This window comes from Gadus chalcogrammus, chromosome 21 (assembly GCF_026213295.1).
Source record: "Gadus chalcogrammus isolate NIFS_2021 chromosome 21, NIFS_Gcha_1.0, whole genome shotgun sequence".
NCBI classification, from domain to species: domain Eukaryota; kingdom Metazoa; phylum Chordata; class Actinopteri; order Gadiformes; family Gadidae; genus Gadus; species Gadus chalcogrammus.
The window spans coordinates 5660348-5676781 of NC_079432.1; the positions used below are offsets into that span (position 1 = coordinate 5660348).

General features: G+C 44.7%; 1 protein-coding gene across 2 annotated transcripts in view; it reads left to right on the forward strand.

Annotated features, from left to right (window-relative positions):
- mmut (methylmalonyl CoA mutase) overlaps positions 1 to 16103 on the forward strand; it is a 29989-nt gene extending 13886 nt beyond the window's left edge. For both annotated transcript variants that reach the window (XM_056581114.1, XM_056581115.1), the window contains exons 8-13: positions 3858 to 3973; positions 8974 to 9089; positions 9460 to 9591; positions 11004 to 11151; positions 11709 to 11876; positions 15039 to 16103. In XM_056581114.1, the coding sequence (XP_056437089.1) occupies positions 3858 to 3973; positions 8974 to 9089; positions 9460 to 9591; positions 11004 to 11151; positions 11709 to 11876; positions 15039 to 15167 (809 nt within the window). In that variant the 3' untranslated portion in view covers positions 15168 to 16103. The remainder of the gene's footprint in view (positions 1 to 3857; positions 3974 to 8973; positions 9090 to 9459; positions 9592 to 11003; positions 11152 to 11708; positions 11877 to 15038) is intronic.
- Positions 16104 to 16434: the final 331 nt, after the last annotated feature.

The following is a 16434-nucleotide window of genomic DNA, read 5'->3' on the forward strand; positions in this document are numbered from 1 at the left end:
CGCCCGGGGTGCCATATTTGTGGGGGGCGCCAAATCACATGGGGGGCGCCACGAGCAGTAAAAAATAAAAAATAAAAAAAATAAAAAAGCGCTGCGTAGCGGTTATCAAAGAAGTACTACATAACATTGTGTGGGGAATAGGTATTTTGGCGCCCCCTCTGGCTGCAGGCGCACACCTGCTCGTTGAGAAGGTGCCGTGCACAGACGGAATGAAGACGCAATTAGAGATCAATAGGTATAGTCCTAGCACTATGTTATGGTCGAGCTTTCCCTTGGTTCAAAGAGAAACCCTTTTACCTGACACACTCAGGACTCACTACTGAGGACTCAAGGTCGCCATCCTAACCCTTTCCAGGGAAGGTCAGGAATTTTTTTTTTTTTTCACAAGATGTGAATATGCTTCATTTGCAATATGTGTTTGGTTTAATTTAGCCTTGAATTATGAATCCCCGTCCTCCTACGCGAGGTGGGAGATGCAGAGGGAGGTGGAAGTTGAGAGGTTGAACAAGACGCAGAAGCTTGGATGATTTGAATATGTTGCATTCTGCCAAGCGTAAGTGTTGAATTGTATCGTTATTTCAGAACGGATGGGTCCACTGCCTTGACCCGAACAAACAAAACGCCAAATACTGGAGCATGGCATTTAGCCCTTCCACTGGATTGATTCCTTTCTGCATTTCAGCTCAATCAACCAGAGATACAAATCAACGCAAAGTTTGGAACGAGTGCAGTGGAAACCAAGTGTGTCCAAGCTCTAATAGATTATATAACAATAGCAATGAAGGGATCCGAGCACATAATAGTTTAAACAAAGGCTTTCTGGTGGCCACTGAATTAGCATTCCTAGCTTGACTGTTGTATTATGTTCGTTACGTAACTTGCTGCAAGATCAATTCAATTTAAAACAACCGACATCAGATACATAATGAACGCGCAGAAATCGTCAGTTGTTGGAACAGACGAACCTATCACTTGTGTACGTCTAATGAGTCCGACCCAAGTAATACACCCCTTTTCCCAGCGGTGTCATTGTTGGAGAACCCACAGGTGTCAGTCACAACACTCATTATGGGTCTGCTGCCCTCATGTACCGCAGCAAAGGGTAGTGAGGGCGAGAAACGTCCTGGGGTAAGGGGGCTCTGATCACTGCATCTACGCTATGACAGCATGGATGCAGACTTGTCTAGTAAAGATGGGTCTACTACCCCTTCCCCGGTGGAAATTAAAGAGTAGACTCATAATGAGGGTTTTGAGCGAACCCTCTCGGACGCCTCAAGGAAACAGGTCGATAGGGAAAAGGGAAGCTGACGTCTCACTGTTTCGAACGCCATGGTGAACCACTCAATGTTGAGAGGTTGGTTCCATCTCATAAGATGGCGCCCGGTGGGATGTAACTTCCCATTCCCCATTGTCAGCACTTTATGATATACGTCTCTCCAGGGCCGTGCGTTTGGAAACACTGCTCCTCCTTAATTATGTGCAGGGGCTTTGGGAGCAGCAAAAGCAGAAGACTTGCTAAGCCCTGTGTTTGAATTCCTGTCCTCATCTGTAGTCATTGGCTTCAGCCATATACTTGGCACTTGCAAGGAAACTGTGCATCCTAAGATAAGTCCCCTCCATTTGTTGCTCTAGCTGGATGTCGAGATTACTTCAAAGATTTCCTTGCTCCGCATCCTAGGGCGATTGGATGTGTGCGTTCTTTCCCCCAGGGTTTTGGGGGGAGATGGGCTGGATAAGGAGCCAGTGTAGGGCCTGGGTTATTAAACCCATCTACCTGGTCCAAAATGTACTTTGATAATCCTTTGACCTTCCAGAGTTGAAAACAATATACCTTTTTCATATGCAGTGATCTAAGGGCAAACACAGGAGGTTAACACTGATGATGGCTCTACGAGGGAACATCGACCATGGTCAGTCTGTGACATCGTCCCTTGTTTGGTCTGACGCTGTAATCCTGTATATAAAAACAGCAGACCCGTAGCTAGTGAAAAGAAAACAATCTCCCGTTAAATAAAGTGAAATAAAGGATTAACGGCTGCTATTTCTGAACACGCTGCTGTGGTGTTCGTCATACAGAACCTAGCCACATCCAATTGCTTCCACTATAGAATAGTGGAAAGTGTTGTGTTGCAGTCTCAATAACCCTAGGTTAATGTAAAAAAATTACATGACAGAATGATTCTTATTTCTATAAATGACCTTATTATCGCGTTATATAGGGGACCAAAATAAAAGCTCCACAGGTTGATAACAGCAACAATCATTTCTAATTTTACAACGGGTTACATAGCCACTTCTCGGCGCAGCGGATTAGTTCTACAACTGAAACCAAAAAACAATCCTTGACTTGGTTGATTACAGTTGTGTTTCTGCATCTCAACTGTAAATGGCTGATGTCTTGTGCCTCGAATTTACCTTCCCAGCTGTGTGACTGTTATCATTTGAACCTAACCTCACGACTACAGTGTTAAAGTATGGCTCCGTAGGACGCACACAAACTCATGTGTATCCGATTGACTAAACAGACGTCAGATTCCTTTTTCTTCCAATTAGGGCTTCAGCATTTCATTGAATTCCACTGAAACAAATTACAAGCCTCATTAAGATCGAATGCTCTTTTTGGCTTCAGAACATCACTAATGGACGAGGAGCTAGATAATCATGCCTTACCAGGCTCCGTCTTCTATTGTCGTATATAAAAGCAGTGCATGCTTTTAACCAAAGTGCATCCTGTCATAGCATGACGGGAGTGATCAGAACTCCCACATGAGGAGTGTTCTTGCCCTCTAATGATTAAGCTTCATGGAACATTGCTGTATTATCCTCTCGGGGATCTGAATCTGACACGCTTGCTTGCCATGGCATGGCATCCTTCTCATCAATTATTCGTGGATGGTGTGTGCACTAGCTGCACGTCTCTGGAAGCTCCATATAGACACACATAAAACACTGAAAACACTTACAGATCAACTGGTTGGGTAGTGGATTCCCCAGATTCCAATTAACACTGCATGTCCATTTGGAATTGTGTCCTGGTGCTCTTTCATTAGCATGATCGCAGAGGGCTCGACAATAATCTCCTCCTAAAATCTGTCATGCACACTCTTGATACTCAAAGTCGCTGATGTCCCAGGCCGGCCCTGTTGTACATGCTAGCATACACGCCTGCCTTCTTTCCCTGCAGGAGACAAGGGGTTGCTGGATCCGGTTATCCCCATAGCATGTACTCTATCACACAGCCAACGTTCCAACCCTAGACATCAACCTGCATATTGCCAGCGCTCCACTTGAAATGCATGCAAGGGGTGATGAGCCCCTTAGCGTCTGGTTCAAAACACAGTTCAATGGTCTTGGACAGGAAGGTTCTGCATTGTAAGCTGCCGAGTGCAGGAGTTGACTTCAAGCCCGACTTCAATTCTCAAATGCACTTGGTCACATGGGGATGCACCAGCACTGCAGATCTTGATCTGTGACCCCTTGCAATTAAATCAGTTTTTCAACCACTTGTTTTGGTCATTGAAAAAAGCTAATCTTTTTTCTGAGCCAATTTTGTAAGAGAGTCCTTTTTTTTTCTTAGTTTTGAAATGCAAAATGACAGAATTTAAATATCTAATAATGATTCGACTTGCTGATGGGAACAGAAAGATGGGACGTCTGGGGTGCATTAGTGGTATAATAATAAATAGATGTGCTTAAACGTTTGTGCGGCAAACACAATTTTCAGTTTGCAATTTGAGATTCATCACCATCATCATCAAACGGCCCGAGTGCGTCGGTGCTGCTTGCCTCGTGAACGGTGATCCCACCTGATGTCCGTCCCTGTATTCTCTCACCGTGTCTTTGTGTCTTTCTGACAGCCACTGAGGTCATCGTGGGCGTCAACAAGTATCGCCTGGAGAAGGAGGAGACGGTGGAGGTGCTGGCCATCGACAACACGCTAGTCCGCCAGAAGCAGGTGGACAAGCTCAAGAAGGCAAGTGTGGCCCTCGGAGACGTGACCGATGAGATTATGAGCTTGATTCAATGATTCAATTCGATTCAACTTGTCAGAGTCCAAGTACAGAGACACTGAAATGCAGTTAGCGTCGAAACCAGAAGTGGAAAAGGGCTGTAAAGTCCAGAGTATCTACATGCAGTGGAATAATAGACTGCACTATGAGCAATACATAGTTAAGTATGGAGAATAGTGTACATTTAGGATATACAGTATATATACAGTGCATTATAAGAGCAGTGTGATCAGTATAGACATACAGTTGAGTATGGAGAACAGCATGCATTAAGGATATATACAGTTCATTATAAAAGCAGTGTATAAACAGTATGGATATGTTTATACAGTCATTCAGTTATTAATAACCGTACTGCAGTGTCCAGGGGGGGTCATCTGATTGGATGACGGATCCGTCGCTGCCGAAAAAGTTGAACATTTTTCAACTTTTTGACGGAGCCTTCAGCGCACGGATCCACAATGCATTGCGCGTCCGTCCCCATTCAAAGTCAATGGGGATCAGTCAACGGACGGAGGCAGTGGGCACGAGGCGGCGTTACGGAGGGATCTGTAGCGCCCCCCCGAATGTCATCAGGGCTCGCCCTACTGGAGTGGTTTGGCACCGGCACGACGGAGGAATGGTATGGTATGCAGTAGGGGTGTGATGATACACTCAGCTCACGAGACGAGACGAGACACGATATTCGGTTCGCGAGATCGAGACGAGACGAGATTTTAAGAAAACTACAATGACAAAATATATGACTGGAACAACAGACTTTTATTTAACCGAGTTGCACATGCATCTTGAAATGTTTTATTATAACTACATGCATTAAATTTAAACTAAAACTAAAATTTAGTACAGTACAATAAAAGTACAATAAATTAAATTAAATAATTCTATTTTTTTCAAGTGCGAACAATATTATCTGCAAAACCAAATCAAAGTTCTACTCCATCAATGCAGAGTGCAAATAGTGCAAACAGAGTCTGACCAAGTATGTCACTGACAACTTGGTATTGTCCGTGTCTTATCAGTCACTCTACTGCCATTCATAATTTCCGCCGGGTACCCAAAATGCTGCCAAACAAACGATTTAAAAGTGGCGGGGGCATCTTCGACGGTAATACGGGTATTTTCCGACGTCATGCTGACTGCCTATGGCAGCTTCCCCTGCTTCCCCTCCTTCTCCTCCTCTTCTTCTTTTCCTTCTCCTTCGGTAGGTTCTGGCGGGCTAGACGTAGCAAAGGCGCATTACTGCCCCTACAGGCCACATATAGAAGTTTGGATAGCTCACAAATCTCGCGAGACAGATTTTTAACGCGACGGGTAATATCGTTGAGTTTAATCTCGCGAGATCTCGTGGCACGAGATCTCGTCACACCCCTAGTATGCAGTGTTGATTCGTTTGCCGATTTGGCTGCATCGGATAGGATTATTTGGTTTCATGTCCAACAGGAAATACACCACCAAATATGGTCTGGCAAAATGAATGCAATCTCCTGTAGAGAGGTGTTTAAAGGTGCTGTAGGTAACAGGTGAGAGCTGTCGCTTGGGTTGAATTGTGAATAATTGGCAGTTCTCGAGTGAGATGCGCTTTGAGAAGATATGCTTGTGGTGCTTTGCAGCAAGTCCTCCCCTCTATCTCCCATACCTTCCTGTCTATCTCCCTCCACCATAAAGCATAAAAATGCCAAAAATAAATCTTTAAGTAATGCAGCGCTTCACCATAGTGGAGGAATGCAGGGGAGGGAGTGGAGAGGGGAATGAGACGTTTGTTCTGGTTGTCATTTGGGAGTCATGTGTCTAACATTAATTGGAGACCTACATCTAGAAAAGGTTGTTTGTCGTTTTGCTTTGATTTTTTTTTTTTTTTGGACGTGGGGTCAACACGGAACCGGACAGCCTCACCTGAGGAGATTGTGGAGGAGATTAAATCGTGACAAAGGTCAGCCCTTTTGAACGGAAAGGGCATTTCCCCGCATCTGCCCGCTCCACTCTGTCGCTACCTGCTAATCTCAAAGGTAACAGAGCATTGGAAACAGCCCTATAATGGCCCTAATCTAAGCTGTTGCCATGGCAAATAATGGCCGAAGCCGCAATGAATGAGTAGATGAAAATCGACTGGGATGGGGAATGGGAAAGCACTTTTGCACTGATGTCATCAGCTGGCTGCTGCCACAATTTTTACCTTTTATAATTATATTAAAAGCGTCCTCTCAATCATGAGATTTAGTCAATTTACATAACCAATTTCAGATTTTTACGCATTCCCTGCACATTCCCTAATTAATATGCCCAGTGAGTGTAGATTACTCTTTGCATCAGGTTGCACATTATCTGCAATTATGAACAATTACTTCCCGAGAATATTGTTTTCCACTTTGGACACATCCTTTTTGTATTTTGATTTTAGACTGCTCCCTGGTCTTTTCTGACCAATCAGGGCATTGCTTCTCTGATTGGTTTGTGAAATCCATCTTGTCTAACAATCACATGTGAGGTAAATGCAAGACTTCTAAAAAGTGGAGAAACCTAGGGAGGGAGGGAGCACAAAGGAAAGAGACCTTTGTTTTGGTTGTTTAGTTTAAAAAATCCTTTCTGCTCGCGCTCCCTGGATAAATGTTGTTTGTTACCTGCAGTACTTTTTTTTGTTTATAATTTATGTAACATTAACGGCAGACCTACATCAAGAAAAGTACAGCATTCTATATTTAGCTTATTGCTTCCTGCATTGAATCCTTTCCATGGAGTCAACAGCGAACAGGGCAGCAACACCTGACAAGATGGTGGAGGTGTTTTTAAGTGCCACAAATTAGCCCTTTCGTTCAACCGAAAGGGCATTTAACCGCATCTGCCCACCACCTCTGTCCCTTCCTGCTAATCTCAAAGGTAACCGAGCGTTGGAAAAATCCCTATAATGGCCCTCATCCAAGCTGTTGCCATGGCAAATAATGTAAGAAGTCTCAATGATTGACACATTGTGCTGGAGATGCCCTCGACTGGGATAAACACACGCACAAACTCGATTTTGACCTCTGCTAATTGTGAGTTGCAATTCATTATTTGAAAAAATATGTACACACGCGGTGTGGTGAAATGGGAACACTTTTACATTTACTTCATCAGCTGGCTGCGGCCATATGCCTTCTACTACCCTTTCAGTTTATGAAAATGAACACACGCTGTCCAACGTAGATCCAAGAGTTTGGCTTCAAGCCTTGATTACGTCCATTATCAAGAGAGAAATGACATTCTGGGCTACACCTGATCTGCTTCCATTGAGAGATTTATTTTGAACTGGAACAATTGTATGCTGGTGTGCCATCTTTCTCAATGTTCTCTACTAGCCTTTGTGTCTCATTCACAATAGGTTTTCCCTTTTTTTAATTGTATTAAAAGCGTTTTCTCAATCATGGAGTGATTGGCTCTAAAGCCAAATTGCATTGGGTGCAGTTTAAAAGGACTATTGTTAAGATGCTCAGTCAATTGCTCAGCCACACATTTTTCTGAGATCTTGGACATGACGGGTAAAATACTAATTGGCCTTTAGTTATTCATATCAGTTGTATCTCCTGATTTATAGACTGGCACAATGGCTGACTTCCAGTCGTTTGGGAATTTTACCTCCTTAAAAGAGGTGTTTATGATTTTAGTAACAGGCCCTGTGAAGGAGGCTTCATGTTTCTTTAAAAACATGGAATCCAATCCAAATATGTCTTTTGATTTGGAGTTCTTAATGGAAGTAATTATAGACTTTTCCTTGGGTTCAGAAAGAGAAGACTGGCTGTGATGCATCAAATGGTGAGGAGTGTAGTGGACTACTTATGGGACTATGCACAATCTCACAGAATTGAAAAAATGGCTATTAAAAATAGTCACTATTTCTGCTGGTTCCTTATAGGTACCACTGTCTTTGATCTCCAGCTGCTTTGTTGCTTTATTATGTCCTTTCCCTGTTAGTTTATGCAGACAATCCCAGATTTGTTTATGATTACCCTTAGCATTCCGTATGAGGTCAACAAAGAAGTTAGATTTAGCTGCCCTAATTTCCTTTATTGTGTGTTTTAAATCATTATCTCTCTCCTTCATTATTCTCCTTTGGTCACTAGAGATCCAGGGGAGGGTATATCTACTATTCCCTTTTAGATTTGTTTTTCTTGAGGAATCGCTTTGTTATGTTTTGGATTGTGATCATGAGGACATTTGTGTCATTATCCACATCTACACCAGCTATGATTTGGTCCCAGTTAATATTTTTGATTTCCCTGTCAAATTCATCAACATCACACTTGGGTATTCTTAACTGGCTAGATTTGTTGTTAGGTTTTAAATTAAAGCGGGATTAAGTGAGCTTTCTGGCTATAAGAGTGAGGTTATGGTCAGACAGACCAGTGACTTCTCTTGGTGGAAGGTCAGCTCGCATTCTCTGTGAAAGCACTGATGAACACGGCCGACCGCAGCTGTGGAACATAAATGCCATTCGGAAGGTGCGGTGGTGTGGGACACACTCTCCACGACCTTAAGACCGTGGCCGTCATTGGATTCCAACATCAAATTAAACCTTAGTGGTACATGCCTCATTCACCTAGCAGCCATCCTTGTTCAAAACACTGGAACGAGCTATGTGCTTGATGGACTTGGAACTTCATGCAGTTCCATCACCCAGCAATCTGAATCACATAACTCATTCCATGCATTCAAATGTAACGCAGTGAGCTTCGTGTTAAAAGGATACTGCGTTCAATGGCTAGTTTTGAAATGAATAATTGAATAACGATGGGATTCGTTCAAATATGTCATTGCGTGACATGACAAAGTACTACTTACAATGAAGATAATTGTATTTCTGACAACCCATATCCTTTCAATGCGAATACACTGAATTAATTCAATGAAGAACTGCAATTGAAAGATAATGTTCTTGCTCTCTCGCCCTCTTGCTCTCTCTGTCGCTCTCGCTCTCTCTCTGACGCAGGTGAGAGAAAGCAGAGACACTGCGGAGGCCAAGAGGTGCCTCTCTGCCATCGAGGAGTGTGCACGGACCAGAGAGGGAAACCTCCTGGGCCTGGCTGTAGACGCAGCCCGGGCAAGGTACCGCTTGCCCCTGACCCCCGGTCCATTACTCATAGCAGTCTTTCATCACGCTTTTAATTGCTTCAGGGGATTTTGCTGCTTTTCAAAGGTTTCCCACAGACAAGTTGCCATAGAATTGTTCAGCACAGATTCTTAGTGTAAATAGAGATACGGTTTACCTTATATGTTAACCGGAGTTGCAACTTGTATACTTGCCATTTCACTTTCTAGCAGGATATGTAATTTCCAAGGGGACACATAAGGCGCTTGGCGGTGGATTTAAAATAAGCACGAGGCGTTTCCTTACATCTCATGAACACCGCGGGTAGCTCTGATAAATGGGAGGAACCACAAAGGGCAGAAGTAAACAAAGGCATCTCCATCGTAGGTGTTCGGTGGGGGAGATCACAGATGCCATGAAGGCGGTGTTCGGGGAGCACAAGGCCAGCACCAGGATGGTGAGCGGCGCCTACCGCAGTGAGTTCGGGGAGCTGGAGGAGATCTCCGTGACCCACAACAGGTGAGGACAAAAAGAAAGAGACGCAGTCACCTAGCAACCACCAAGAGAGCGACACAAGCACGGATCCTTGCACGTCTGAGACGGCTCCACGCACGTCGCACGTTGTACCTTCTTTTATCTTTTGTATCTTTTGTAAAGATCAATTATCTTTTGTAATTTGCACTCTTTCATTGAGAGTGAAAATAAATGGAAAATTATGTGGAAAGTACACTTTATATTATCTTGAACCCATATGTTCAAGATGTCTTTTGTCCTTGTTGCAACATCTGATAATCTTGCTAAAAGAGTGTGATTCAAGGAAAGAGGTCATACTGATAAGATGGGTGATTTCATTATCAACTGGGAAGATGAGACAAATAGGAAGGCCCTCAAACAAACGACAGACCATTTTGATCTTAAACAATTAATTAATTACCAGAATAACAACCTCTTCCAAACCCCAGATTGACCTTATCTTTAGTAACAGACCTGAAAGAGTAATTAAGTCATTTAACTTCATTACTGGACTCTCGCACCACAATCTTACCCTAATATCTAGAAAAAGTGCCGTGCATCAAACTAATTGGACTAACTTAACGCCGGGACTATATGTGGAAGAAGATAGTATTGGCACAAATGAAATTGAGAGTGTAGCACATCATTTGGCAAAAATAGTCAAAGGCAAAAAAAAATCAAAAGAGGTCGCTACCATGGTTGAAGTGTATCACTCAAACCGGTCAAATACAAACTGGACAACAAGAGGCTGATCCGAAGGACACTGTGTAGTAGAAAAAGTGCCTATAGCCACTCGGCATTCTCAGTTACAGCGTCACAGGAATGTAATTCAGTACCACGTCATATTAGAGAAATTAGTTCTTACCGTTCTTTTTTCGGACAGCTGAAAATATGGCTTATTGGTAAACAGTTGTGTGTACATTAGGACTGTAACTGCTACTCCTGCTGACTTTGTGGTAACTGTCATGTCTTGCTTGCTTGTCTCCTATGTGCTCCAGTCCCGTCTTGTGCTCCCGTCTTGTGCCGTGCATGCTAGTGCACTTTCCTATGATGCTTTATGTACCTGTTTTATTGTCTGTTTGCAATTGTCTGTCGATTCGTTCTTACTATGTGTTACTAAATCCTCTGAGTCACCTGTTTGTTTGTTTTTTATTTTTTTTTATACATGCATTTTATTTCTGTAATTTTAGGTTGCCTTTTGAATATTTGGGCTGGGGACAACGGCTGTAAACTAGCCACTTAGGCTAACTCTGGCTCACTTACAGTTTGAATGTTATTTAGTGTGCGATGTCCCTGAAATAACCCCCCAAAAAAAAAAATATATATATATATGTATGTTCGCACAAAGCCACACAGAGTGAACATTTAGAAAAAGGGTAAAAAATCTAGATTTTATGTTTGACCCCTGACCCCTGCAGAGTGGTGGAGTTTAAGAACAACGAGGGCAGGAACCCCCGTCTGCTGGTGGCCAAGATGGGCCAGGACGGACATGACCGGGGGGCCAAGGTCATCGCCACGGGCTTCGCCGACCTGGGCTTCGACGTGGACATCGGACCCCTGTTTCAGGTCAGACCCCCTGGTGGTGGTGGTGATGGTGTGCATTACGTTCAGCGCTGGGGACTCCTAACTAGTATCGCCCCCAGATGGGCTTCGAATCCAGACGCTTTTATTTTGGAAAGGGTTTTTAGGCGGTGGGGTCGTAACCATGGAGATAACGGGCCCAAAACACATCCGGTAATTCGCTTGCGCTTTAATGGTGCTCGAAGTCGTGTCAGAGTTAGAATTCGAGTGTCATCCGTTTGAAATGCTCTACGATTATAACTATTTCGGTGGACTGTAGCCTGCCTCCGTATGCGACCATTTAGATTCTCGGCTGCACCTGTGTTTTTAAGACTGCTCCTGGGGGGGGGGGGGGTCCATCTGGCATGTCAGTCACAGGTGTGTGACAGCAGGCGTGGGGGGGGGGGGGGGGGGTTGGTTGCTTTTCCCGTATCTTTCTCCCTTCTTTTTTCCGCTCTCCCTCTTTCGCCGCTCTGAAGTCCCGCCCACATGCCCTTCCGTGCCCCTAACAGCCGTGTTCTCCCCCTCCCTCCCTCCCGCTGGGCCTCTGTGTGTGGGGACAGACCCCTCAGGAGGTGGCCCAGCAGGCGGTGGACGCCGACGTGCACTGCGTGGGCGTCAGCACCCTGGCGGCCGGACACAAGACGCTGGTGCCCGAGCTCATCAAGGAGCTGAGGCTGCTGCACCGTCCTGACATCCTGGTCATCTGCGGCGGGGTCATCCCCCCTCAGGTCAGTCGCCGCCGCCCGCCCGACCCCCCCATTACCGACGGGTCGTCTATTACAGCCAGGGCCCAGTAGGGTTCGACATTCACCAAGGGGCCAGTAGAGCACTCACCCAGGGGCCAGTAGAGCACTCACCCAGGGGCCAGTAGAGCCCTCAGTCAGGGGCCAGTAGAGCACTCACCCGGGGGTCAGTAGAGCCCTCATTCGGGGGCCAGTAGAGCCCTCAGTCAGGGGCCAGTAGAGCACTCACCCAGGGGCCAGTAGAGCCCTCAGTCAGGGGCCAGTAGAGCACTCACCCGGGGGCCAGTAGAGCCCTCAGTCGGGGGCCGGTAGAGCACTCAGTCTGGGGCCGGTAGAGCCCTCATTCGGGGGTCGGTAGAGCCCTCATTCGGGGGCCGGTAGAGCCCTCAGTTGGGGGCCGGTAGAGCCCTCATTCGGGGGCCAGTAGAGTCCTCAGTCGGGGGCCAGTAGAGTCCTCAGTCGGGGGCCAGTAGAGCCCTCATTCGGGGGCCAGTAGAGCCCTCATTCGGGGGCCGGTAGAGCCCTCATTCGGGGGCCGGTAGAGCCCTCAGTCGGGGTCCGGTAGAGCCCTCAGTCGGGGGCCGGTAGAGCCCTCAGTCGGGGGCCGGTAGAGCCCTCAGTCGGGGGCCGGTAGAGCCCTCAGTCGGGGGCCGGTAGAGCCCTCAGCCTCTGTGGACCAACATTTATTAAAAAATATTTTTATTGATGCATACAGAATACCTTTGATGATTAAAATAATGTCTGTTTTCAGCGAGGGATTGTGAGTGACGCGGAATGGGATTTGTCTAACACTATTTCCATGCTCTGATGGTCTGATGGGCCAATTAGTATTGGCACACACACACACACACACACACTGACTGACGTGAAGTATCGCTTTAAACAGTCGAGAACATAATGACTGTATCGTGGAGTGTGCCCAGTAGCCACTGCTCGGTTTTAGATACGCTCTATTATATCTATCTATTATGGATTCTGTACGAGTCGTCTGTGAACACAACATGTGTTTGTTCGCTGGCACTATAAGCAGAACGGATCTGCCATCCCAGTGTCTTTCAACAGCTTTTCCCCTGCGGCCTGATCTAGATTTGACATACTTGCCTGATCAAAATCTTGAGTCAAAGATGTTCTTACTTTTCCAAAGCCAGCTCCCGCAACCCCGAACTTTGGTATTCCTATGCGTCTCGTTTCGGGTAGATTCTGACAGCTGTTCGTCAGAGCTCGTATTTAAAGTACTCCCTATCCTTGAACCATTCCGACACATGCTCTGCTCTCCTGACAGAACACGGCTTGAGTCTCAGCATTTGGAGAATGTGTTCGTCACTTGTAGAGGAGTACATTTTGATCGCTATCTCTAAAATACAAAATTCCATCATTCTGGAAAATGCATTGAAACTAAGTTTCCAGCATTTATTGCGGCGTAACAGGATCGTATCATTTTCAGATAATTTATGTACACCGTGGTTCTTCCACTCAGAGCTCTCTCTCTCTCTCTCTCTCACCCCCATTAGAGCCGCTACTACAACACAAGGGCCCGCTGTCGATTTCTCCTCGACAATACACTCGTTGGCTCCTGACCGTGGGAAACCTGGGGGAATATCTCCATGCATTTGAATTGTTATCAGAGAGGTCATGTTTTGTTTGAGTTGCAATATGTAAAACTACGCTGTTTAGTACATTGGAGTTATTTGTCCGGCTCCTCTCCTGATACTTATCAGCTCCTAGTTTGCTATCAAGTAGTTTAATTAAACATAATGCAGCCCAAAGAAATATAAGCACAAACTCTACATCAGTGTGTCTGTTCTAAAGAGAGCCAGGCCCGGATGAACTAGCAGTAGTGTGTTGTGCCAACACAACCCTCTTAGAATTTGTGTTTTTATTCTAAATTAAATATTCCTGTTTTTTCTCAATAGTCGAATTTGATTACGAGGAAAAACAGGGTCGATCGAGCCAAAGATGGATGGCTTTTATTCTTTACAAACGTTGTTAACTGCCAGTTACTTAAATAATGCTATTTAATCAAATCCAAGCTAATTAATTACCCAGTTTGTTCATTCATTTGACCTCCTTCATCGTGAAAGGCTGCAAAGTAGTTCTCCAATTCGTCTCATGTTCCTGGATTGCTTTTACAAATGACATCCTGTCGGCTATGGTATACACCATAACATTCTATTAGTAATTGCTTTAGAGTTCCCAATGGCACTCTCCATCCCCCTTGGCATTCTCCATTGCCACTATAAAAGGGCACCGCAGAGCATCCCTGACAGGTTATTGTGAGTAGCAGCTCCATACAATCGACCAACAGATATCTGTAGTCCCTCTAATTGAATTCATCATGGCATCGTCCCCCCCCCCCCCCCCCCCAAGCCGTCAAAAGAGGGGGAAACGCAGAAGAGTTTGGACAGCCGACAGTCGGTGTAAACAAATTTAATGTCTCGAGTCCCCTAATCCCCCCCTTCTCCGCGTTTTGATGGTCTTAATCCCTTGGAGCCGACACTGCGCTGAGCGAGCGCGTCTTGAAGCTCACGCTTCAAGACGTGCTATCTGATTAGGGTTGGCCCAATCACACACAGCGCGGCGCAAACAAACAAAGCAGGGCTGTGGAGAGCTCAACGCACCGGCCGCAAACAAACCCCATATCACCCCAACGACAATCTGCAGATGCCAGACGGAGAGAACCCACCACCACCACCTTACACACACCACCCATCCACCCTCGTCTCCGCTCTCATCTGCAATCTACAAACGTTAGCCTTGCTGTTGTCGTCGTCCTCTTCCTTTCCCTATTATGTAAATAGTGTTTACCTTGGGGTGCCACCGCAGAAGGAACAGGACGGCAATGAGGATTAATGAAAAAAAACCTGTTTTGAATAAGTTAATGATATTTAAGATGGTATAGGGTCAGGGTACATGCTTGTTGGAGGGTACTTGGACCCTCCCAACATAGATTAGACTTATTGTTGGGGAACCAGTTCTTGTCGTCGAAAGGGTGTGAGTGTGAACAATGTGTGTTCGGTCTAATACTTTTCTGCATTCACTTTTCTGAACGAGGCGAAGCAATTGCTCTAAAGTGCGTGGACCGCTCCTCGATTCCCAGAATGCAGTGCTTTGGTTAACGATGTTGTTCCGTGTTTTTTCGGTTGGCAGGACTACAAATTCCTGTACGAGAGTGGCGTGTGTTGCATCTTCGGCCCCGGAACGAGGATTCCTCAGGCCGCGGTTGAGGTGATCGACAGCATCGAGAAGAGCTTGGAAAAAATTCGGCAGGTCATGTGAATGACTTTCGGGGGAAACGAGAAAGGATTTTGACGCCCTGTGTCATCAAAGTGGTTGTGAATCTTTGCTTTTGTGCAAAATGGACCCCTGTGGCTTGTTTGAGGTGTTTTTTGTGTGCAGAACCCACCAAGGTTAACGAGGCAAAATGGAAGCAACACATAATGTTAAACCGACTTGCTTGTGTTAATTAAAAAATGAACATGTATAGTGTCTGTCGGTGTATAACATTTATTTAGATGATTGACCTCTTTCTTTCATATCATGTCGGATCAAACGACTTGATACCTTATTGGCCAAAACTAGGTGTCACGGTTTTGATTGAATTTATTCCAATAGGTTATTCAAGAGCGCACCAGAGGGAGGCCAATGTCAAACCATATATAATATGACCCATATTGTATATGACGTATTACAGAAAACCACACTTGACGCAGTAGCCATGCATTCAAGTGCTAGAGATCGAGGTAGCATATCAATGTGGTTTCAGTAGGGTCTAGCGGTTGACTAGTGTTCAATCTGGGATCAGTTACTTAACTTTAACACCTATCAGAAGTTTTTTTTCAAAGTGCCTTCGGCTCAATGTTTTGAACAACGACGCTTGGCTGTTGTGTTCGGGAAGCTTTGTTGTTGAGTTGGTTGTTTATATCAATCATTATATAATAGGCAGCAATGTTCTTGCCTTAAAAGTCTTCAACAAGTTTCCATAACTAAAATGACTTTCATCATGCATTACTAATAGTCCAATCATGGTTCAATTAGTGCATTGATAAATTCTGTTTTGGGAAATGTACCTTGGTTTACTTTTTGGTTGGCCCTATTCGACCTTTAGACTTTTATGTCCTTGTTTTTCAAGATGGCATGATGGAAAATGTATTGTCAACATGCTTATGAAATAAAACAAAGAAATTCCTACAACCTATTCCTTTTTGATATTTTTATTTTTCCCAAATGAATGATCTGATAAGCAATGAGGATGAAACTATGAACATATTATAACCTTGTCATACGAATAACAGCAAGCTGTATACAAATAAGTGGACAAAACAATTCAAGTTATTTTTACATTTACATTTTTTTTGCTGACTCGGTTGTGTTAGCATGCAATATATAGGTGGCTTGCTACAAATTTAGCAAAATTACAAGAGTGGGAGTACTGCTATCATTTAACAGCATAACCTCGAGTGGGATATTGATTTTACACACAGCGTGGTACAAGCGCCACTTATTAGTACAAAGTAATAAGCTACAACAGATAATTATTCTTTTG